The sequence below is a fragment of the Cololabis saira genome, chromosome 6 (assembly GCF_033807715.1).
Source record: "Cololabis saira isolate AMF1-May2022 chromosome 6, fColSai1.1, whole genome shotgun sequence".
Classification (NCBI taxonomy): Eukaryota; Metazoa; Chordata; class Actinopteri; order Beloniformes; family Belonidae; genus Cololabis; species Cololabis saira.
In genome coordinates, this window is record NC_084592.1 from 39,208,812 (window position 1) to 39,232,374 (window position 23,563).

Below are 23,563 nucleotides of genomic sequence, written 5' to 3' on the forward strand. Positions count from 1 at the left end.
CTTGTGGTTCAAACTCACAAGCCTCTGTAGCGCCAGAACAGCACAGACTTTCAGCATCAATCTTTCTGCAAATCCAGCAGCGTACTGGGCGGTTTTGAGAAAACAGTTCTCCATAAAGTGTTGGAAAAAAACCCAACAGAAACTTTAGTTTCATTGCTGGCCTAGAAAGAGAGAAAGCTTCAGCTACAGCGAGCTGTGGTCAGCCGGTCGCTCTCCTTCCTTATCCATGCGTTGCCTGGGGGGATATGACCATACGAAGGTTTTTGGTCCTCGATGACATCATAAAGAGCCAAGGCTAGAAAAAAAAAGCATTCTCACCACCCTGAAAACCCAGTATTTTGTGCATTAGAATACTACAACATATTTTTTTTGAACCTTTGGTCACATCTAAGATGGTAATCTATGGAGCCAAATCAAGGCCAAAAGTTTTGCTAATTTGAAAATAAAATTTGAACCTGAAAATAATTTTTTACAATTTCAATTTTATTTTTTTCAGTGTCCCCCGCCTTCTCTGTTCTGCTGTCACTCATGATGCCACGCCCCTCTCAGTTGATGCCACGCCCCCCACGCCAGATCGGGGCCAAAAGTCTGAACCTGAAAAAAAAATTTGAAACTGAAAAAAAAGAAGTGAAACTGAAAAAAAAAAGATGTGAAACTGAAAAAAAACACGTGAAACTGAAAAAAAAAAGATTTGAAACTGAAAAAAAGATTTGAAACTGAAATAAAAAGATTTGAAACTGAAAAAAAGATCTGATACTGAAAAAAATAAAATTGAAACTGTAAAAAAGAATTTTCAGGTTCAAATTTTATTTTCAAATTAGCAAAACTTTTGGCCTTGATTTGGCTCCATAGTAATTGAGCATAATAACACAGTAGATAAGTCAGGAAACAGAGCAAAGCATGATATGGCCAGTTTAATGTAAACGTAAGCTGCGTGCAGGTCCTTAAGAAATTTATGATGACATTAATGTCTCTCGTGTGTGGAAGGGGCTTGAACGAAACCAATGCTGTTAAACTTGTCAGCTGCAGCGCCGCTCAGTCCAGAGCAACAGAAATGAGGCATCCATTTTATTCGACGCAGTGCCGGGAGGCCTCTTCAGCAAATGTGCTGCGCTCAGCAACCTCCTCAAAATGGCAGCGGGTTGTGTTGTAATAACAGATACGGCCTGGCGGTCCTGGCACATAGACCTCCGGGGTGCGGAGGGAGCAGTCAGAAAACTTATTACACGTAAACGTTCCTACAAGCGATGCCTGATGGGTATACACGAGCATTCTGCGCGGCTGTTAGGACGTGACACGCGAGACTGATTACAGCTCTGATATTACCTGTCATCTCACTTCCTGTGGTGTACTTAACGACCCCAGAGTACCCGAGAGAATCAACTTTTATCAGAGATAATCTTCTTTTCTCTGAGTCTAATTACACCTCGGTTTATGGCGAGTGTGCACTTAAGGGTGCAATCTACTGTAATTTCACATCCTGTACGGGCAGACGTGGACATAACAACAGAAAATAGCTGGGTGGTAATTAAAGCAGCGGCTGCAACATCATCCGTGTTGCGGCTGCAGTTAATAGGTGAAAGATAAAGTGTATGAAATTAAAGATGCATGCTCAAAAGGTGGGCAATTATGTGAAACTGAAGGAGGCTCAAGGAAGGGACTATTAATCAGAAGGGTGCAATTGGACATTTTTCTTGTGGTGAAATCCCATTAACGAGCGTCCTCTGAAGGTGGCAGTGACGCTTCTATGTTCAAAACAAATCAGCTTTTTAATTCTAAGGCGACCGGCACGGGACTTTTTCATGCTTGCCTGTGATTTTTAATATGAGCTAACAAATCGAGTCTGCAGATGAGTTTCACACCTCCCCGTAATGAGGACCAGAACAAAGGGGAGTGGGAGGAAGGCTGCCGTTGCCAGGGAGACGCCGTGACGCATCGGCAGTCCGACGTTTCTGTTCGGTCGCAGGTTAATCCTGAGTAAATGCTCATCTGATGCTGATCGCCCTAAAACACGGAGAGGTCTGGCTAATGAAGAAGAAGGCACATTAGGAGGGGGCTGGAGATTTTTCAATTACTCACCTGACAAGAAAATTAATTAGGAACTACGCTGATTATCAAGTAATTACAAGTAATCACAAGCAATAAAAGCCAACATTCTCCGGATGCAGCTTTTAAATGTGATAATTGGCTCGGCTTTTGTCTTCATGGAGTTTCAGCTTACATGTATTTCAGTTTTCGCTGGTAATTAGACAAAACGTCTAAGGTTGTTGCTTCTAATGCAGACTCCACCCAGCTGATGGGTGGAGGTGGTGTTCCTGTGCTAAGCTGCTGTGTTTCCTGCAGATGCCTGCCCAACCTGTGTGAACACAGCGCCGCCTGCACCCAGACGTGGAGCTCCTTCACCTGCGACTGCTCGGGAACGGGATACTCCGGAGCCACCTGTCACAACTGTGAGCACCGTCACTCCTTCACCCCGTCTCTGGGCTGCCATTACACCTCCTTGTTATTCCAGGTCTGCCAAGCGGCATCACATCTGACTCCCCCTTTTTCCCTCGGAGCCCTTTTCTCACATTCCTCTCATTCTTTCTTTTGTTTCTGATGCTTCCTTAAATAACTCTGGACTTCAGACCGACTCCGCACGGAGGAGTTTTTCCTCCCGGGTGTCATTTTTGGATGTTGCCTCGTATATCTGCAGTAGAGTGCTGCTGGAGAGTGTGTGAGAGCTCGCTCCCCCAGAATACTGATGTCTTGTTTATATGCAGCCAGGCACTGTTGTGTTTGCCGGCTGCAGGAAGCACGGCTGATAAGGGCATCTACTGGAATAGAAACAGTTGGTTTCATCAGACGCAGCTTCTGTACCCACAGAGATCGCGGCAGGCAAGTGAAATGTATGAATTAAAAGTGCTGACATGACTTTAAATGAAGCCGTTACTGCCTTCAGAGCTAACAGAGAGAGGTACTTTGTGATGTCACGTCTAAGCATTTTCTCACAGCGAACCTCTGAAACCTGCAGTAGGTGCTGCTGTAGCACAGAAGGAGAGCTGCCCTCCAGGTGGTTATGCCATGTCCCTCTTTGCAGGTGTCTCTCATACCGACGCCTCAGTCCTCAGTCTAGGTTTGACTCCCAGCCTCCTTAGAAAAGATTCAAGTGTCTGTATCCGCCCGTTTTCCAATGCAGGTTACTTCAAAATCTAAACAATATACAATGGCCGGGTGATTCAGACCAGTAATGTTCTTATATTGTACTTACAGTATATTCAGCACCACAAAACACCGCCTGTGCTTAGGAGGAGATTTATCTTCATTATTTGCTGCCATTAACCTGCTTTGAACTGAAAAACTGTGGCTGTGGCTGTGGTGAAGGAGGAAACACTCACAGCCACCTGTCCCCCTCTCTCTTGCTTTGCTTCCGTCTGATCACCATGGAAGGGCAGTTTATGTTTTTGTACACCCCAAAAATGAGTCTGAGATGTCCAATCCCTAAACATTAGTTCTGCTGTCTGCAAGGTTCCCAGCCAAAGAAGAAACACTTCCCACTTGCCCCCTGAGCTCCATCCAGGTCGCCCCAGTTTGACATTCACCATTACATTCTTGGGTCAAGGTTGCAGACGCGGTATCCCATCAGAAGCTGGGTATTATGGTGATGTCACGTTTGGTGAAGTTGGATCAAACTAAAAAGATCAGACTCTATAAATCTGGATATAAACAAAAACTTAAATATAAAATCTAAAATTAAGAAAGACACTGAAAATATGTAATCACAACCAATATAAAATAATTGGATATAATTATATTACACAGCAAAATAACAGGAAATCCAAAGTCGGTGTACAGTCTCCATTTCGAGTACTATCAGCCCTAATTTAAGCTCATTTAACCAGTCAAGGAATAAATAGGTGTGCATGTGTGTTGGTGGGAGAAGGGGGTGGTTACTGACGGCCATCACAGAATCTGGCTGTTCGGGTCCTGATGCTGCAGAGCCTCCTTCCAGAGGGAAGCAAGGAGAGCAGTCCATGGAGGGGCTGGGCGGGGTGTTGGAGGGCATTCCGGGCTGAAGCTGGGAATGAATGAATGGATGAATGAATGGATGAATGAATGAATAAATGAATGAATGAATGAATGAATGAAGCTGGTAATGAATGAATGAATGAATGAATGAATGAATGAATGAAGCTGGTAATGAATGAATGAATGAATGAATGAATGAATGAATGAATGAATGAATGAAAGCTGAAGCTGGTAATGAATGAATGAATGAATGCTGAAGCTGGTTATGAATGAATGAATGAATGAAGCGGGTAATGAATGAATGAATGAAGCTGGTAATGAATGAATGAATGAATGAATGAATGAATGAATGAATGAATGAAGCTGGGAATGAATGAATGAATGAATGAATGAATGAATGAATGAATGAATGAATGAAGCTGGTAATGAATGAATGAATGAATGAATGAATGAATGAATGAATGAATGAATGAATGAATGAATGAATGAATGAATGAATGAAAGCTGAAGCTGGTAATGAATGAATGAATGAATGCTGAAGCTGGTTATGAATTAATGAATGAATGAAGCGGGTAATGAATGAATGAATGAAGCTGGTAATGAATGAATGAATGAATGAATGAATGAAGCTGGGAATGAATGAATGAATGAATGGATGAATGCTGAAGTTGGTAATGAATGAATGAATGAATGAATGAAGCTGGTAATGAATGAATGAATGAATGAATGAATGAATGAATGAATGAATGAATGAAAGCTGAAGCTGGTAATGAATGAATGAATGCTGAAGCTGGTTATGAATGAATGAATGAAGCTGGTAATGAATGAATGAATGAATGAATGAATGAATGAATGAATGAATGAAGCTGGTAATGAATGAATGAATGAATGAATGAAGCTGGGAATGAATGAATGAATGGATGAATGCTGAAGTTGGTAATGAATGAATGAATGAATGAATGAATGAAGCTGGTAATGAATGAATGAATGAATGAATGAATGAATGAATGAATGAATGAATGAATGAATGCTGAAGTTGGTAACGTTGAAACAGCGTCCATTAGCTAAGTCCTGGATGGATGGATGGATGGATGGATGGATGGATGGATGGATGGATGGATGGATGGATGGATGGATGGATGGATGGAAGAGTCATCTCAGTCATCCCAGTCATCTCTAGCGTTCTCCCCACCCTCTGTCGTGGTTTCCTGGGAGGTGCTGCCCATCAGAGTGCCCTCTACGGTTGCTACGGTGTTGTGAATGGGTCGGGGCAGGTGTGCTCTCGTCATCCGGCCCTGCTGGGCCCGATAGACCAGTGATGATGAGTATCGTTACCAGTCCAGAGGAGTTTGATGCTGCTGACCATCCCCACAGCTCCGACTTGACCCATTCCTCCTGGAGTCCAGTGGGCTGGAGACACAGCCCTGCGGGGAGCCGGTGGAGAGGGAGCGAGGGCTGGAGGGTTTCCCACTCTCACTGACTCCGGCCTGTCAGTCAGGAAGTCGATCAGCCAGTTGCACCTGGGAGTGCTGATTCCCAGGGGGCTCGGTTTGCTCACCAACCGCTGGGGAATGATCCTATTAAATGCTGAGCTGAAGTTCTTTTCCTCCAGGGATGCCGGGCTCAGGTGAAGTGCAGAGGAGATGCCATCCTCTGTAGGACGGTTAGGCCGATAAGCAAACTGATAACGATCAGATCCAGGAGGAACTGTGGAGATGATGCTGTCTCTTAGCAGCCTCTGTTAGCAGCCCATCGTGATGGGAGTCGGTGCCATTAGAACCTGTAATGATGGTAGCAGACTTGAAGCATACAATATGAAGGAAGGTGCTGTCTGGCTTTGAGGAAAGCACTAATAAGTGAAGCTGACTGACTGAGTCCAGACTGAGCCCCCGTAGGAATTTTTGGGGTGTTCAGGAGCGGCCCGGTCTGGTCCGACTCTCCCATCGTCAGTACAAGCTTTTGAAGAAAAACTAAACTCTGAAAGGACATAAAGTCATCAGCAAACCCTTGAAAGATAAGTTAAGGTGTTTCTAGCAAAGAAAAGTGTGAACAGTAACTTATACTGTGTTGTGACAGCTTCATATGTCATAGAAAACTCTGAAAATAGAACAATAAAAACTCTTATAAGATCAGTTTTTCATATATTCAAATATTAAAGACGGCATTGGAATGAAAGCATACCTTAATGTTTTTCTTTTGTTTTTTAGACTATAATTATATCTGCTGCAGCTTTAGTCTTTGAGTTAATATACTCAAATTTAAATATTTCATCACTTGAATCTATTTTTCATGCTTTATTTTTCTAAGTTTTCCCGAAAGACCTGAACGCCTCGACACTGCAAGCACACTGCACGTACCTAATGATTTATTTAAGAAGAGTCGGTGGACAAAAGTCGACCATTAAACCTCTGCCATCTCCTCCTGGAGCTGCTCGCTTCGTGACGCGCCATCGTCATGTGACTCTGAGGGTGATCTGAAGGCACTTTGAGTTTTTTTTTCATTCTTTTTTTAAAAGCAGGAAGTTAAAGGCCGGTTTAGATTTGACTAGTAGCATTTTTCGCTGTTCTCATTTGTTTCTGAACTACTAATTCGCATAGTTGATCGATAGTTGATCATTTTTCTCCTTCCAGAAACATAATTTCATGACTTCTGTGGCAGCTTTCTGAATCTCCTGCCTGGAGGTTTATCCGCCCTGAAATTCGACATCAAACAAAGTCTAATTTCTACAGCTGCTGCCCAGATTCCAGTTGGAGTGGTTGTTAGAAAGCTGCTGCCAATCAACCTCAGAGGCGTCGGCGATGCCGATGTGCCGTGTGCACACATGCACTTCAAATCCCTGGCCGTTTTTCTGTGGAGGAAGTCCGCTTAGCGAGAGAGCGGACCCTCTCTGGGTTTCATTTGTCCCAAGGTTAAATTGATAAGAAAATTAATAAAAAAGGTATTGTGGATTGTTGCTCTAAAATGTTGTTGGGATGATGAAATGTCCAGCTCCTGCTCTCTTCCCCATGTTGTTTTGATTTTCTGACTTCAACTCTTTTCCTTATATATGATAAATCAACTCGAGGTGTTTTTAGGTGTTTCTCATGTGCCACTTTATCAAGCAAAATTTACTTTGATGAAACATTCACAAGGCTGGCTTTTATCTAAACCATGGTTTTGTGATTTAATATGTCAACACAAATGAGGATGATCTTTAAAAATCTCAAACGAGCCCGCTAGAAGATGCATCAAATGACAGAAACGAGGCCAGTCTACTGGCGGTGCCTTATTTCAGCCGAACCGTAAATCTAAATTCTGTCCTGCAGGTTTAGAGCCGCCGAGCACGTTTAATGAATTATGACTATGATCTTCCATTTTTCTACCACATGTTGTGACACCGACTCTAACTGGCTCCACTGCAGAACAAAGACACATTTCTCCGGGGACGTGTACGGCGTGGCATCGGTGAGGTTCGCTGCAAACATGAATAACTCTGCCAGAAACCTCATTTTTCAGGAAGCCTTCCACGCTCGCTGGCTCCATCTCACACTGTGATGAGCGTCGGTGACTAAGCTCAACGGTTCAGCACCATCCTACTTGTATTTTACATCAGAGGGTTTTACAGCTCATCTGTGGCGCTTGTGATTCAAACGCCGCCTGGATTTTCGGAGGTCCAGATTAAAGCTCAGAGGGGACAGTACCCTTGCTGTTTCCCTTCTACATGATTGATGCACCATCCCCGGTAACTTTATAAAAATCTGGCTTTTGATTTCCTCCACAATGGACTTGTGTATTATTCCTTTGTTTCCTTCCCTCATTCGTCTCACTGACCTCTAGTCAAACAACTACAGCCACTGAAACAACTCAGAAAGTGATGAGGGCTTCATCAGTTCAGGGAAAGGTTGTTGGCCGTACGGGGGAACTGTCGCCAGCATCTTCTGACAGAGATAAGCAGCTAAAGTCGTGCCACAGTTTCACCAGGTTTTGGCTCATCTGTCACTGGACAACAGGAAACATAGTCTCTAGGTCACAGCACATATGGGCTTAAACGTGAGATTGACTGCATTTTTTTAAGACTGAGTCTGCTTTTCTTTTTTTTTCTCTTTTTGTGTTTAATGGCCTGATATGCCGATTCTTTTTCCATCTGAGTCAGATTTTCAGTTGAGTGTGATTTCCTTGCTGGGGACTATGCACACTAACTTGGACACTTAGTAATTCCTTTTCTCGTCGATACAAACAGTTTGTCTGGACTTTGATTTTCAGGAGGTGGTACCAACAGACGCAGACAAAACCGTCTGTGGATGACTGAAGATCGGCATAAGTCTACATATGTCTACATATTGCTGCATGATTAATTTATTGCCCCATTGGGGACAAATAAAGTTATTGATTGATTGATTGATTGATACAGCCAATCAGAGGACTGAAGCATGTGACGCGGGCACAGCAAAACTCAAAACAGTATCAACAAAAGCCATCCAAAAGCAGTAGCAGTAGAGCAGGAGCACCTGTTAAGGAAACTTGTGGGTTTAGCATTGATACAAGTTGTTATTAGCAATTCTTTAGCCATTTTGGTTGCTTTAAGACTGCGGCTTTTAGACGCTTGTGTATGAGTCATCGGATGGGGCTCGCTCCCACCCCACTGCGATCAGTTTGGTATGTTCTGTACCGGTGATGGCTGTGAATGGCAGACCTGTTTCAAGACAGAATGCACACAGAGTGGATGGGTATGGCTGTCCAGGCTGTATAAACACCTCTATACGGTGAACTAATCAGCAAGTTAACGACAGCTGAAGCTCTAGGCTGTGTAGCTACTTGATTTTTAGTCAGTTGGCTAAAGCTTGCACTTTTACAAGCTGTGTTGCACCGTGCCATGTCCACCCATGATTGGCACTTCCTCCCTACTTCCAACATTATCCCAGTGGACTCCATTTGTTCGCTTGAATTGCACTTAGTCCAAGTGCATTTCAAGCTATTATCCATCAAAACACTGGATAATAGCACAGAAATGTGATTGCAAAACTACTGACTATGGTCAGATACATCCTTCTCAGAGTTTACCATTTCTGGACTGTTTGCCTGATGTAAGTGCACCATTAGTTGGCTTCACTAATGTGGGCATAATCAGGAGGGCAATGCTGTCTCAGGTGTTTAAATAAGGGCAACTTCAGACCATGTGACTTTCAATCTCAGCTGATTGTTTTTTGTTGCAGATCTTTGTTCAGACTACAGGATTTTGTGAGGAGTGATTGGTGACAGAGTCATGCATCTCTGTCAACTCCTCTCAAAAGAAACAACGTCACCTCAATGCCGTCGCAACCCTTTTGAAGTTATGCGTTAAGGTTGTAAGCGTTAATGCCGCGAAGCAATTCAGCACTAAAAGTCTTTTAGAGTTCCAAAGGAGTTTTTCATGAAGTTTTTCATGAATTCATGGAAAACTCGTTGGTTGAGTGTTCACTTTCCTGTTTTGCTTTTTTATTGGAGAGGGGATTGTTGGAGTTGGAGCTGATCGCCTAATGACTCCACCTGGCCTGCAATACATATTTTGTTTGCAAATCACTAATGAGAAGTCACTTAGGAAATAAAACAAGATCCAAAACAAAAACAAGCTCTTTTTACAATTATTTCTTCAGAACAGAAAAAAAAAAAAGGAAATGGGCAAAGAACATAAGCAACAGAAGGAATAAGGATGAATGGCGTTCTGTGCTGTACACTCTCTGGTGTGTTGTACCACGATGAGTGCTGAATGGACAGCTCCGGGAAACGCTAATTGGGCTTAAAATGCTGCATTATAAAGTTTGTTGTCCCAGATGTCTTTACTGAATGAGGAAAATAACAGATTTTGCAGTATTCTATAGCAAGATGAATTGATTTATTTATTTTTCATTGAATGACCGATTATTTGAAAAATGTTTTCTGCATTGACATTTTTCTACATCTACATCATATCAATGTGGTTCTCTGCAATAAAAGGAAAGACTAGAAAGTCCGGGAGGGTAGATCTTCTTCTCCAAAGATTCACAGATATCATGAATGCATCTTTAAGAAACCAGACTGAATAAGCTCCAATCAGACCCGTCTGCTGGTAGGTGGTAACCTTCATATGGACGATGTTGATCTGCAGTCACTGAGAAAATACTGCTCAAAAGCGCCATCATTTCTTTGTTTGCTTATCTATTCTATTATATTTGTTTTGGTTTTCAATTGTTAAATCTGTCAGATTGAATTTTTACTTTGAGAATAAATATAGTGTTCTGAACTGCAGTTACTGGAAGTGGCTGCTGTCAAAATGTGCAAATGAAAAAAAGATTGTACTATAAATGGACATAAGCATGTGTCACCAGCTTTGATGAAAACAATAACATCTAGATAGTTGATGAATAAAGACATGTTTGGAGAGATCATGACTTGTCTGTGGGTAACAGTGGGAGCGTGGGTTGAGTCTTGGAGGAATAATGGGTCTGTGTGGCCGCTCTGCTTCTTCCAGCCATTTACGAGCCGTCCTGCGAGGCCTACAAGCTGAGTGGCAGCTCCTCCGGCTTCTACTTCATTGATCCAGATGGGAGTGGGCCCCTGGGGCCCACGCAGGTGTACTGCAACATGACAGGTGAGATCACTGTAGTCCTTGTTTTGTTTTCCTTTACAGCCACTCTGGAAAAAAGCAGAAAATCTCAGCATGAAGGGAGATGTGAGAGTTCAAAACATGTCTGCATAAAAATGCCTTTAATGTCACACACAGTGCTTTTATCCTCCGCCGCCACCTGAACCCTTTGGTCTGAAAGTCGTTATGTTGTGGAGCACTGTGCCGTGAAGATTAATTAAACAAGTTATCATAGAGGCGCATCAAATGATGCAAGCTTGCTTCAGTTAAAAGGGTATCTTGCACTCACAAGTGTCACTGAAAGCAACCGTGTAGAAAAAGATTACAACTTAACAAGCTTATAGATCTAAACTCCCCCGGTGGCCTGTAGAGGCTGCAATTTTCTGTGGTGCTTCAGGTCGTTAAAGTCAAAAGGGTTAATCCCCTCTGGAGCATTCGTCTGCTCATTGTATTTCTTTTTGTGCGGTCATGTGTGCTGATGTGTGTACAATGCTGACATTTTGAACTTATTCCAGTGCTACGGACCAGCTGATAATCTTCTAAACTGAAATGTATATCTTGCTCTGAACCTGATTGACATTTCGATTTGTTGAGTTGCAAGTATTGATTTTGGCCTGGTAAAATGTCATGTAGCAAACTGAAATATCTAAATGTGTCACAGATTGAAGGCTTTTGAAATCGCATATGTTGACACAGTTGGCCAAGGAGGAATTACTGATGTGTTGCTTGAAAGGAAATCAAGTTTCTGACCTTGTTCGCATTTAACACGATGATCCAATATTTCCAGCTAGGAACTAAGGTGAACTAAATCATTGATTTGAAACTTGAGAAAGTAATCCCATCCACCTGCAGTAGCTGTTAGCTGTTAGCTTTCTTCTGCAGCGCAAATGGAGCCTTTTGCTGGGGCAAAGCTTTTTTTTTCTTTTATTTTTTTTTGTCCAAGAACACAACTTGATATGTTGTGGTGAAATATGGTCACAAAATGATACAAACACATAGCAAGTGTGCATCAAAATTACTCTAAATGCACTAAAAACTACCCAACTGCTACTTTATTTCGTCTTGACAAGAGTTAAGCAGAGGGGTTAACGGGGACGTTAGAGAAGTGGGTTATCAAGGCCTATTGATTCAGAATCCAGGATTCCATTGATATGCAGTTAGTTCTCTTTTAACGTGATAGGTCGCCTCGTGATTTACACTGCAAACTTAACCTGGTCCAGAGCAAGTGAGGTTCTGAAATTTATCTTAAATCTTTTTGTTGGATCTGGTTTGTTTCAGGTAATATTTACACTTCAGATTTTATCTAGCATGTTTTAAGATGTAGAACATGAAATCATGAACACCCATCAACTACAAAGTGATTTAGATAATGGTTTTAAATTTCTTCATGTTGTGTTTTGGCATCTTTTTAAATGTAAGTAAGGTTACTGTCTGGGATTGGATTTTGTTTTAATCTGCAAAAAAGTCTTAGAGTAAAGAAAAATTCCTAACACAGCACAGATTGAGAAGTAAATCACGAGTTAACGTTCGAATATGCCAGATCGAGTACAGTTAGTCAGAATAACATATCTGTATTCTGGAGGCATTGGAACCTGGTCGTGAAATTAATAGATTCAATAGGTGATCAATGTGGTAGTCTGTCACTTCTTATTGATTATAGCTTTGGTGCTTCTACAGCTGGTTCTCAAAGAAAGCCTGGCTTCATATAACTGCCTTCATGAAATACCTCTTAATCCTTAAACCTAGTTAGTTTTCCTTTGGGGATTAATAAAGTATTTTTAATTTGAATTGATCGTGTACCCTTCTGTAGAAGTTATCACCATCTAAAGGGCATATGAAGGTGGCTGAATTGACTACCAAATTAACATCTCTGCCACTGCCACTTTGAAGTAGGGCACACAAAATCAATGAAAGCACTGATCTGAGAAGTAGCCCAGACATCTGAAGAAGGATCAGAAGAGAGCGTTGGAGTCCGTCTCCTAAAACCCGCTGCTATAAACGGAGTTGTAAAAACTCTGGTACTCTGGTATCCCAGGAGGCCGTGTCCCCTTGTTAAGAAGTGGATGAATACGAGGCTACACAAGATCATTACTACCACCACTTTTCTTCCAGGCAACGCAAACAGCTGTATTAAATTTTATGACGCGGTATTGACGTTTGGAGAGAATTCATGTCATGACATTATTTCAGCCTGTATGTATTTACATTTTACAGTTGCTGCCGTTTGGCAGGGATTGTCTGGTTATGTTACCGTGTGGATGTCTTTGGAAACACTTGCTTCGCCTCTCCATCAGTTGGATCCTTTCATGGCCAGGACACAGTGTGCTTCCTGTCACCAGAAATCTGACATTTGACAAGACAGGGACACGCAACCCGTCCCTGTGACATATAGGACAGAACAGGTTGAGTTAAGTTTTGACAGTCTGGAGGCAGAATTCATCACTTAGCTGTCACAACTTCCCCAGATGCTTTGTTCCTCTCAAGGTTAATGTACCGATGATTTCATTACGGAGGAAGCTGTAACTGTGTTTTCAGTCTTCTCCTTATAAATCTCAGTCATTCAGGATCAGATGTCTGTTAATAAATCAATGAGACATGGAAATATGTCTAAGCCAGACAACCTGATGAGAACAACCACCCGGTGGAGAGAGGTTTCCTTGGCGAGACAAACACCAACTACTGGAGAGGAGAGTGAGGGTGGGAAACAGGGCCGCAACAAAAGATCTATGTTTATGTGCAGACCATGTTGTTGCGTTTCTCTCCTCCTTCCCGTCCTCTCAACCTCCAACCGGTCGAGGCGGATGTCCGTCCTTCCTGAGTCTGGTTCTGGCAGAGGTTTCTTTCTGGTAAAAGGAAGTTTTTCTTTCGTCTTTCTTTCGAGATCCTGATCCAGCACAGGGTCAGCGTCATGGGGGGTCATTCGCGGGCCATGCCCCCCCAAATTAGTTATTGTGCCCCCCCACAAGCAGGCCAAGCCTTTGTGCCAAACTTTGTATTTTATTGATTACTTATCTTATTGAACGTGAAATCATCCTTCGTAAATTACATTTAATTAAAACCTGTGCTTATTAATCACAAAACACAGGTTAAACATCATGACCAAATCCGCTCCGACCCGGTGTGTCAGTGATCAGCGCAGACAGACCGCAGCTTCGCCTGAATTATGGTTCCGCGTTAAATCGACGGCGTAGCCGAGTGTGTAGGGTCGCGGTGCGGTGTGCGTCGCCGCGTACCCTACGCTGTCGTTTCTGCGTTGGTGTGACGCGGAACCATAAATCAGCCACCGGAGCAAGGGGTTGGGGGAGCTGGGTTGATGTTGATCCGCGGACAAAACTTAAGGAGCATCAAACTCACTCTTATCTACGCGGAAATAACGCTAAAATATAAAGAAGGCTTCCCAAAGTGTGATCTATGGTGAAATAGGAAAATTAAGATGTGCAACTCTAAAGGTGAGACATGCATTTAATTGACTTCATGGCGCCAGCCTTGGCGTTTATTATTACGCAAATGTGGAATGTTTGGGTCTGTCTAATTTCGTCAAATTAAATTTGGAGATTCACCGTTCACATATTTATGTGTATGCGTTGTATGAGAGAGAGATGGAGAGGGCGAGGGAGGGAGAGACGTGGCCTGTACGTCGTTGTTTTTTGTTTTTTTGCAGTTTGGGTGCACAATACACTTGTGTGTGTGTGTGTATTAAAAAGAGATTTTGCAGTATGTTGTGTAATTGAAACTGGTTTGCTGTGGTCGTTGATGGCAAACTCATATTAAGCATTTACATCATATTGCGTTCTTGAACGGCAGTTTGTGCCCCCCCGCTGGTTATTATGTGCCCCCCAATTAGATCTGTTCTGCCGCCGACTCTGATCCAGCACCAGGCCCAACTTCCCATCTAGTGTTTGGTGGTGTAACTACAGAACAAAACAAACAAGAAAAAACAAGCATGAATCCCAGCTATGACATCGGGTCTGCATGTAGACTGTATTTTAAAAGCAATTTAAAAGCTAAATTGCTTGGAAACAAAATGTTCACTTCATTTGGAATTCCGGGCATTAAAACGACCAAGATTGGTGAAATGTCATCACGAGCACACAGTGCCTTGCTGATGCCAAATACTGAGCCGCTCACTAAAGAAGACACAAAATGGCTCATAAAACATACATTAATAATATGTCTGGTTTATTATCGCGTCTAAGCTTTTAAAGTCACTGGGAGCCCTCTCATTCAGGCCTCCCAGTTCTCCTCGCTGATTTTAACTTGATTTGAGACTTTAATGACATCTTCCATTGCACCTGCGACAGTTACCGCTGGATTTGGGGAAATATCTTTGAGAAAGATGTAGAAGACCATCCAACTGAACGGTCCCACACTGTTGGATACAAAACATTTTCTGTGAAGAAGGTGATATCGCAGATGTGAGATTTAATTACCGGATGAAATCTGGGAGTCATCCATCATGCACATCTGAGCACTCACTCACACCCAAGGAGATTCATCTTCCGCCAGACGAAAATGCAACGTAAACTCTTCACATGGCCTGAACACAGGCCGAGTAAACATTTGGCAGTGACTTTCTAATGGCACCGATCCACAAAGTTTACGACTGGTTTATAACATGGTCAAGTTTTTAATCACTTCCAAATGAATTTGCTGGATCTGCTTTAATATTTGCTATCAGATGGCTTCAGGCATTCAACGTCAGGGATAAATGTTAAAAGTTGTGTTATCCTTTGTTGCGGTTTCCAGTTCAAAAGTTGTATGAAACCCCCAAAAACGAAATTATGAGATTAATATGTATTAATAATGCAAACTCTTTGGAGTGTTATAAAAAGCAGTGCAGTCATAAGATATAGAAATCCTGAAACATGAATAAAATCAAAAACCACCACATCTCAACTACAAAGTAATTTCATGATGTCATGACGCATTATTACGGTCGCACACATGAAAACAACAACATACACTTGGATCCATGACAATAATACAGGGCAACAATGGGGGAAACACTAGCTAAAGTCATCGAGAAAACACTGGAGAAACACAACAAAATAATATCTATTGCTCATAAAAAATATCAAAATATTGACTGAAAAAGAACTAAAAATGTGAATTGGCTAACATAAAGAGTAAACAGTTAGTACTAGGATGATGCTAACATCTTTAATGCTTTTTGGGGGGTTTAAATCAGCCTGGAAAAAAAAAAAAAAATCACTGGGTTTGTATGTGTATATTTATGTATGTGTACGCATATGTATGCGTATATATATGTATATATATTAAATATAGTAATAATGCACATATATATACTTTTGGTTTCTACCGTCATGGTATCAATCATTAATATGTGTGCAGACAAGGGAAAAAAAACAAAAATAAATCAGCCTGGAGACGTGGATGAGATTGTTGGCAGTTTAAAGTTTGCTTAAAGAAGATCTTTAGGTTACTTTGTGGTAACATTTTTTTCCAACATCTGTCTTGTAGAGAAGAAGGTGTGGACAGTGCTGCCCCACAACAGCACGGCTCCGGTCAAAGTCCAGAGCTCCTCTCCTCAGAAACCTCACATCATGAAGTTCGACTACAACGCATCCAGCAAACAGCTCCGGGCCATCGTGTCTGGCTCGGAGCAGTGTCAGCAGGAGGTGGTCTACAACTGCAGGAAGTCGCGTCTCTTTAATACAAAGGGTGAGTTATTTTCTCTGAATGTGAAGCTCTCAGTGAAATGTAACATTTCTCAGCTGCGTTTCATGCAGGAGGTTTTTACCGTTCAGGCTTTACGCACCATGCGCCCAGCTAGACCCAGCTGAATCCCTTATGGACTACGTCTACAAGACCTGGATCCAGTTTAGAGCTTCTATATGCAGTCCCCGGATGAAGTTTCTTGGGTTTTTGGTGTTCGTAGCCCTAGGGTTTGCACCTAATCTGGCCTGGCCCTCACAAAGGACCACCTTTGCTCTGGGTGGGAGACCCTACCTGGAGCAAGTTACTTTGAAAATATTGTAATCAGCTTCCTAGCTAGTCTTCATTCTGATTACAGTCGCTATCCCTTCCCAGAGGGTGTGATGTGATGGCCAACCCTCAAAGATGAGGTGAGGAGATCAGTCATTCATGAACGGCTCAGTGAAGGATTTCATATTCAGCAGTTTGGATTTTCATCTGTCTGTTCCAGGTATTTGAACACAATGTTGATGTCTTAGGGTGTCTTCACACTCATGTTGGTCTTTGAACATTTGGGGGACAAAGAGACAAAATGTGGGATAGGTCATAACCCGACCAGGGTCGAGGGTTTACATGTCCTCTTAACTGCAGATCAGGGATGGAGATGGAGCTGAACAATTGACATATCCATTCATTTTTGTCATAAGAGAATGGTATAGCTCAGGGGTCGGCAACCCAAAATGTTGAAAGAGCCATATTGGACCAAAAACACAAAAAACAAATATGTCTGGAGCCGCAATTAATGAAAAATGAAAAGTCTTGTATCAGCCTTAGAATGAAGACAACACATGCTGCATTTTTCTGTATTAGTTATAACTTGGGGAAGATTTTTTTTTTCATTATGCACTTCGAGAAAAAAGTCGAAATGTCGAGAAAAAAGGCGAAATGTCAAGATTAATTTTGAAGTACAATCTTGAGAAAAAAGTCGAAATGTCAAGAAAAAAGTCGAAATGTTGAGAGAAAAAAGTCAAAATTTTGGGAAAAAAGTCGAAATGTCAAGAAAAAAGTCAAAATGTTGAGAAAAAAGCTGGAATGTCGAGAAAAAAGTCGAAATGTCGAGAAAAAAGTCAAAATGTTGAGAAAAAAGCTGGAATGTCAAGAAAAAAGTCAAAATGTTGAGAAAAAAGCTGGAATGTCGAGAAAAAAGTCGAAATGTCGAGAAAAAAGTCAAAATTTCGAGAAAAAAAGTTAAAAAGTCGAAATGTCGAGATTAAAAAGAAGAAAGGAAAAAAAGAGAAATAAAGGAAAAAAAGAAGAAAAAAGGAAAAAAAGAAGAAAAAAAAGAAAAAATGAAGAAAAAAAGGCAAAAAAAAAAAAGGTCAAACATTTTTGAAAAAGCTCCAGGAGCCACTAGGGCGGCGCTAAAGAAAAAAAAGGATAGGCGTATTATTTACATGAAAAAACTCATCAATATGTAATTTCGATCAAAAAACATGAGCTTTCAGGGGATGGATCAATCCCAACAGATGTGATTAAAAGCAATGCAAGGAGAGGGAGTATAAAGTGAACCAGCACTTCCTGCTTGAGGAAAAGATCAACTTAAAGTTGCACAAAGAAACTTTTAGCATTTTTAGCTCAGCAGGTTCCAATATATGCGTGGAGCTTATGTCATTTTCACTCAGATTCACTGCCGCTTGTTCAAATGCTCTGCTGTCCAGTTTGAGCACTTTGAGTGGCAGTCCGGTGTCTTCTGTGCCCTCATAAAACTTCTCGTCTTTATTTTGTCACCTCTTACTCTTGAAATAAAATGTGAAACCATCTTGTTAAAAACCCCCTGCCAATATACGGCCAGTTAAGAGCATCTCATCCAGAAGGTCACTCGCTTAAGTGAAAGTGGCGTCAAATCTGACACGATTGACTGGGATTTTTCCGTTTTACTCTCAAATCACTGTGATTTGAGAGTAAAACTATGAGGAGGACTCTCCATGTGGCAGAAACTGGCAGAAGCCTATTAACGAAGTGGAGCAGAGCAGATTTGGACACAAGCAGAGACTTTGAATCAGGGAGCAAAGGAAGCCTGCTCTGGATTCACAATAAAACCGTCCTTACCCTCCTATGGATCTCTGCTCTTAATAGCAAAGACTTGACAAAAGGACAAGTTCAGAGCAGAAACATAAAACCACTACTCAGGGCCGCCGCAAGGGGTGTGCGAACCGTGCAACCGCACGGGGCCTCGCGCCCCAGGGGGCCTCGCGCTATGTTTCTTTTTTTTTTTTTTTTTTTCCATTTTTTTTTTTCGTTTTTTTTTCGTTTTTTCCCTTATAAATATCAACAGTCACGTTCCATTACAGACCTAAATGTGTACTAGTCTGTGCATATCAATAAATATATGTGCAATGATGCGCATGTCTGTTGTTCAATACAACTTGATCAGACCAAGTGCAAACACAAGCTGCTCTGATCCAGACGGGTGGATTTGGAACAAACTGTCACACAATGTCGAGAGAACGAGACAGATTCAGGAAATTTCCATCAGGGGATGAAAAAAGACAAAAACTAAAGAAAATGGAAGAGTTTAATGCCTCTCTGAAAGGCTCGTTTGATAAATTTGTTACAAAAATCACCGATCCGACCGGGTCTCCAGCAGCCGTGGGGCCCCGCGTCGATCAAGCCCAGATGATGATGAGGCAGGGGAAGGTATCCAGTATTTTGCTAATTGGAGAGTTAAAATTGTGCATATAGACACCCGATCCGACCCGAAAAACCCAAAAGCAAGGGCCCCCCCAGCCATTTCGCACAGGGCCTCGCAGATCTCCCACTCTCTCTCTCTGCCACTACTGCTGCTGAGGAAATGCTGGATACACACTCCATACCTGCCGGAGAGCTTTATAAAATGTTGAATTCCTCAACAGTGGCCCCAAAAAGGAACGTTCAAAGTCATCATGAACATGACTTTCAAGTGGAGGTTTTACAGTTTGGCTTTTGGTTGCGTTGAGAGTTTCCAATCAGGTTTTTTTGCAGTTTGTCACAGCACGGAGATTCCCTCCCTTCAGCACCCCTTCCTCTGCTCTTTTGTGCTCATCTTATTTTGCAACAATAACTAATGGGGCTACGTGAAGTCTCTTTTGTACGCATTCATCTGCAACCACCCCGCCACCTTTGGTCCCAAAACATCTAAACATTTGCTCTTAAGTCATGAAACATTCATGAAGTCCCAGATTTTACATCTCCCTCTGCGCCATGTATGTGCAAATAAACAAGTTCATTATCGCTTCAGACATCAAAGAGAGGCTGAAAAACAGCATATTTCGCAGCTGCATGAACACTTTCAGACCCAGCCTGAATTTTTTTAATGGTCGTCTTTGTTGTTGGAACATCTCTGGTGGAAAAAAGTGAAACATCTCTTTGTACTTCACTTTTTCTGAGTTAGTGCTACAAACAGTGTCCCCTTTGACGGCAACCAGAGTCTGCAACCAGAGATTCTCAACAAAATGGAACTCATTGTGCTAATTCTCAGGGAAATAAAATGAACAGCAGCTGTTGAAAGAAGCCCTCTGGGATTACAGACGCAGATGTGCCACAAACGTCTGAAGTTCACCTCCAGTTGTTGGAGTTTATCTGTAAAACACGTCTTACCTGTCTCTGCTGTTAACTTCAAACACAGATGCTGAAGATGTTGTTTCCTTTTAGTTCTGCTCAAACATTCCCTGTTTCAAGTTGAGTGTTCTTTTTTATTTATTTAGCAGCTGTAACGAGGCGAGTTTGCTTCGAGGTAACTGTGGCTTTTAACATGACAGTGAAAAAGAAACTCAACAACAGGATAATTGCCACCCCTCTTGGAGTCCTCCTTCACTCTTGCTTGTTGTTTCCAGGAATCATTTTTTCTGTGTTGATGCATCCTTGAATGTCTTTTGAAAAAAAAAAAAGAGAAAACTTTGCTGCTTGCGAACATGCTATTTCAGGTCTGGTGTGCTAGTTTATATGAAATGACAACCATGTATTGCATTGAGTTTAGAAAACTGTTTGCTCTAAAGCCATGTTTCAGTAAAATGGGGTCACGCAGCCGGAGGATGATGTTGGCCTGCCCAACCAGCCGCTCCCATCGTGCATTTATCTGAAATAAAGAATCACCCTGAGTGTGCCTGTGTTTCGATGCATTTCCAATTTCTGAGGAGAAGCAGCTCTGGTTCCTCTGGAGGTTAAATGTGTGTAATTGTAACGTGCATGTTGGAAAAAGCAATTTATTTTTATTGCTGTTTGAAAAGCATCACTCCTGCGCTCCTTGCTGTGTATTCTCACCTCTGTTGTGTAGCGGCTGCTTGTGGGCCGTCACGCTTCAGTGGAACAGGAAGATGCACTTGCTTTCTTGACGAGAATAAGTTGTGTCAATATGAGCCAATTTGAGGGAGAGGGTGACCTCCCCTACAGGAACTATTGATTGTTGCCTTTTCTTATTTGTAGACCTGTTTGCTGGTCGAATGCCGCTTGAAAGTAAAGCAGAAGTGTAAGAGGAATATGCATGCAGGGACAGGGACACAGCCTTTGTAATGCAAATGCTGGCTGGGTGTTAGTGTAGTTGTTGTAGCTACACCACTGCACACACATTTGTCTTCCAATTTTCAGCTGAATGACACTAAAAACTGTTCGTTCACATACAAGTAGACACAGATAATTCTTTGTATCTTCAAACCTTGGTATGACATGTGCATCAATATAAAAAGCTTTGCTTAATGGAGCTATAATGTCTGCAGGAGGAGGAGAGCTCGGAAAGTGGTGACACCTGATTATGTATTGTGACATGTTGCTTAACTGGCTTTTCTCTGCTAGTGGGTCTCTTTGGATTACAGGCTCCTGTTGTGTGATAGATGATTGGAGGACGACCACTTATGCCCTTACTGGGTGTGATGAGTTATGACTTCATAGCTCAGCAAAAGCCTTCCTGTCAGTTGGCTAGGAAATAAAAAAATGTGACTAAGAGTGTGTATGTTGAAACTAACTATTAGGTATCCAGGGAATTGCCATTTTCTCTTGGTACATGCTTTTTATGGTTCTGTTATATATGTGTAAAGTGCATCGGTATGTCATGGTGAAGAAGGAGCTGAGCTAAGAAGAGGCAAAGCCCTCAATTTACCAGTGGATCTACGTTCATACCCTCACCTACGGGCTCAAGCTGTGGATAGTGACCGAAAAAACGGGCATGCAGATGCAAGCAGCAGAAATTAGATTCCTTAGCAGGGTGTCTGGGCTCTACCTGCTGCTCTTCCTCATCAAGAAGAGCCAGATGAGATGCCTGGGGCATTTGGTGAGGATGCTTCCTGGGTGTGTCCCTGGTAAGGATTTTTTGGGCATGTCCCACTGGTGGGAGACCCCAGGGAAGACCCAGGACACGCTGGAGTGTTTTGCCTGGCCTGGGAACAGCTTTGGATAGCACTAGATGAGCTGGATCAAGTGGCCTTGGATAGGGGAGTGTTGGCTTCCCTGCTTAGGATACTGGCCCTTCAACCTGATCCTGGATAAGTGGTAGAGGACGGATGGATTGATGCATCAATCGATGGATGGATGGATGGCTTTATGGGCTTTAAAATTGTAGAGTGAAGTTGATGGGCCTCTCAGTGACTCTGGTCATTGACTTGAACCAAGGTACTGTAGGTCCTGTGGCTGCGAAACAGACCCAAATCATGACCTGGTGAGGATTTGACATTAGGTGCAAGGTGTTTCCATGGAAATTTTGTGTTCGTGTTTTGTCAAACATGGTGCTTGGCTTTAACACCAAACCACTTCTCTTTCGTCTCATCTGTCCAAACCTCAGTTGTGCTTTTGTTTGTTTCAGACTGCAGAGGCTTCCACCTGGAAACCCATATCATGCTTGCATAGTCTCTGTCCTGTTGTGCTGTCATGGACTTTGACATTACACATGCTCTGTGGGTCGTGTCGAGCTTGAGGTGCAGCTCTTAGCTCTATTTTTTGGTTGTTTGTTCTGCTTTAGTTTTTTTCAAGATTTCTCCGAGAACTACAAGGTCTTATCTTAGGATAAAATTGCTAGAACAGTTATTCCTGGGAAGATTGACATCAGTTTTATAAGTATTCCACTTAGAAATGATTTGATAAACCTTCCTAGAATAATGTGCAATAACAACTTGCTTCTCTAAGAATGTTGCTTATGTCTTTCCCTCTTGGCATTGTATTAATACTCACCCGAATGGTCCAGAACACTTCCTGGTGAGCAATTGATCATTGGCTGATGGTTAGCAGGATCAGACTGCATTTTAACCTCTTGAATCCCATCAGGTTGTGAGGCGGTTCTTAGCATTGACTCTCTTTAGTTTTGTTTTTATTGCACTGGTTCATTGAAATTAGTTATTTATTGCATGTCTAAAGTTGTATTTGCATAATACTAATTCCTGGTATGATAAGATGGTTTTTATTACATTTTACTCAAAAAAGCATAGTAGTAAATGAGGCAGGTGCTAATTTTCCACATGGCTTTACATCAGGTTTTATCTGTCACATTCAAGCTCATTCTGCTCGTGCCTCACTAACTTTGCTGTGGGCTTGTGTTACAGATGGCAGCCCACTGTCATGGTGGCTGGACCGCGAAGGAGAGAGGAGGAGTTACTGGGGAGGATCCCTGCCTGGAGTGCAGCAGTGCTCCTGCAGCCTGGAGGACAGCTGCATGGACATGAACCACTTCTGCAACTGTGATGCTGATTTAGACACATGGTACGCAGCACAGACACATTATTAGTGATATTAACAGGCTAAAAAAAGATATGTATTGTTAGTTTTTTTCTGTGATAGAACCAAATCAAAGGAATTTGATCTGAAAAAACAAAATTAAAAAAACCTGGATGAAAAAAAGGTATTCACCTGCTTCTCATAACCTTAAAAGAAAATCGCAAAAAACAGAGCACCAAAAAGCTATGGTCCATAAATGTCACTAAATGTTGGGAAGACAGCCAACAGAACAAGAACAAGGAGTGTATTCTTGCTTGAAAAAATCAGAAAAGCTGATAAAACAACTAAATATTACTTTATTCATGCTTAAAAGCAGTAATTTATGGGCAACCATTTTAAGAGTGGGAAAAAATCCTCCGTAAATACAGTAAACAAATCAGTGAAACTCTTCAGCACCTCGGAGAGTTCCACTGATCCTCAGTTATGACTTTTAGAAAGTTCTGCATGCACAACCTTTAAAAAGGGATTCATGTTTGTGACAAGGAATTGGAAATTACTGTTTTTTTAACAGCAATTGTTTTTTCCTTAGAGCTTACCACTTGCAGCACACTGAAATTGTGTCTGAGTGCTGCCTCGTTTTCCCTT

At 42.0% G+C, this 23,563-nt stretch overlaps 1 protein-coding gene across 1 annotated transcript in view; it reads left to right on the forward strand.

The window, feature by feature from the left end:
- The window catches only part of LOC133446186 (contactin-associated protein-like 5), a 202,295-nt gene that overhangs the window by 119,442 nt on the left and 59,290 nt on the right, over nucleotides 1–23,563 (forward strand). The window contains exons 11-14 of the mRNA XM_061724108.1: nucleotides 2,344–2,450; nucleotides 10,475–10,594; nucleotides 16,070–16,270; nucleotides 22,807–22,963. Of these exons, the coding sequence (XP_061580092.1) occupies nucleotides 2,344–2,450; nucleotides 10,475–10,594; nucleotides 16,070–16,270; nucleotides 22,807–22,963 (585 nt within the window). The remainder of the gene's footprint in view (nucleotides 1–2,343; nucleotides 2,451–10,474; nucleotides 10,595–16,069; nucleotides 16,271–22,806; nucleotides 22,964–23,563) is intronic.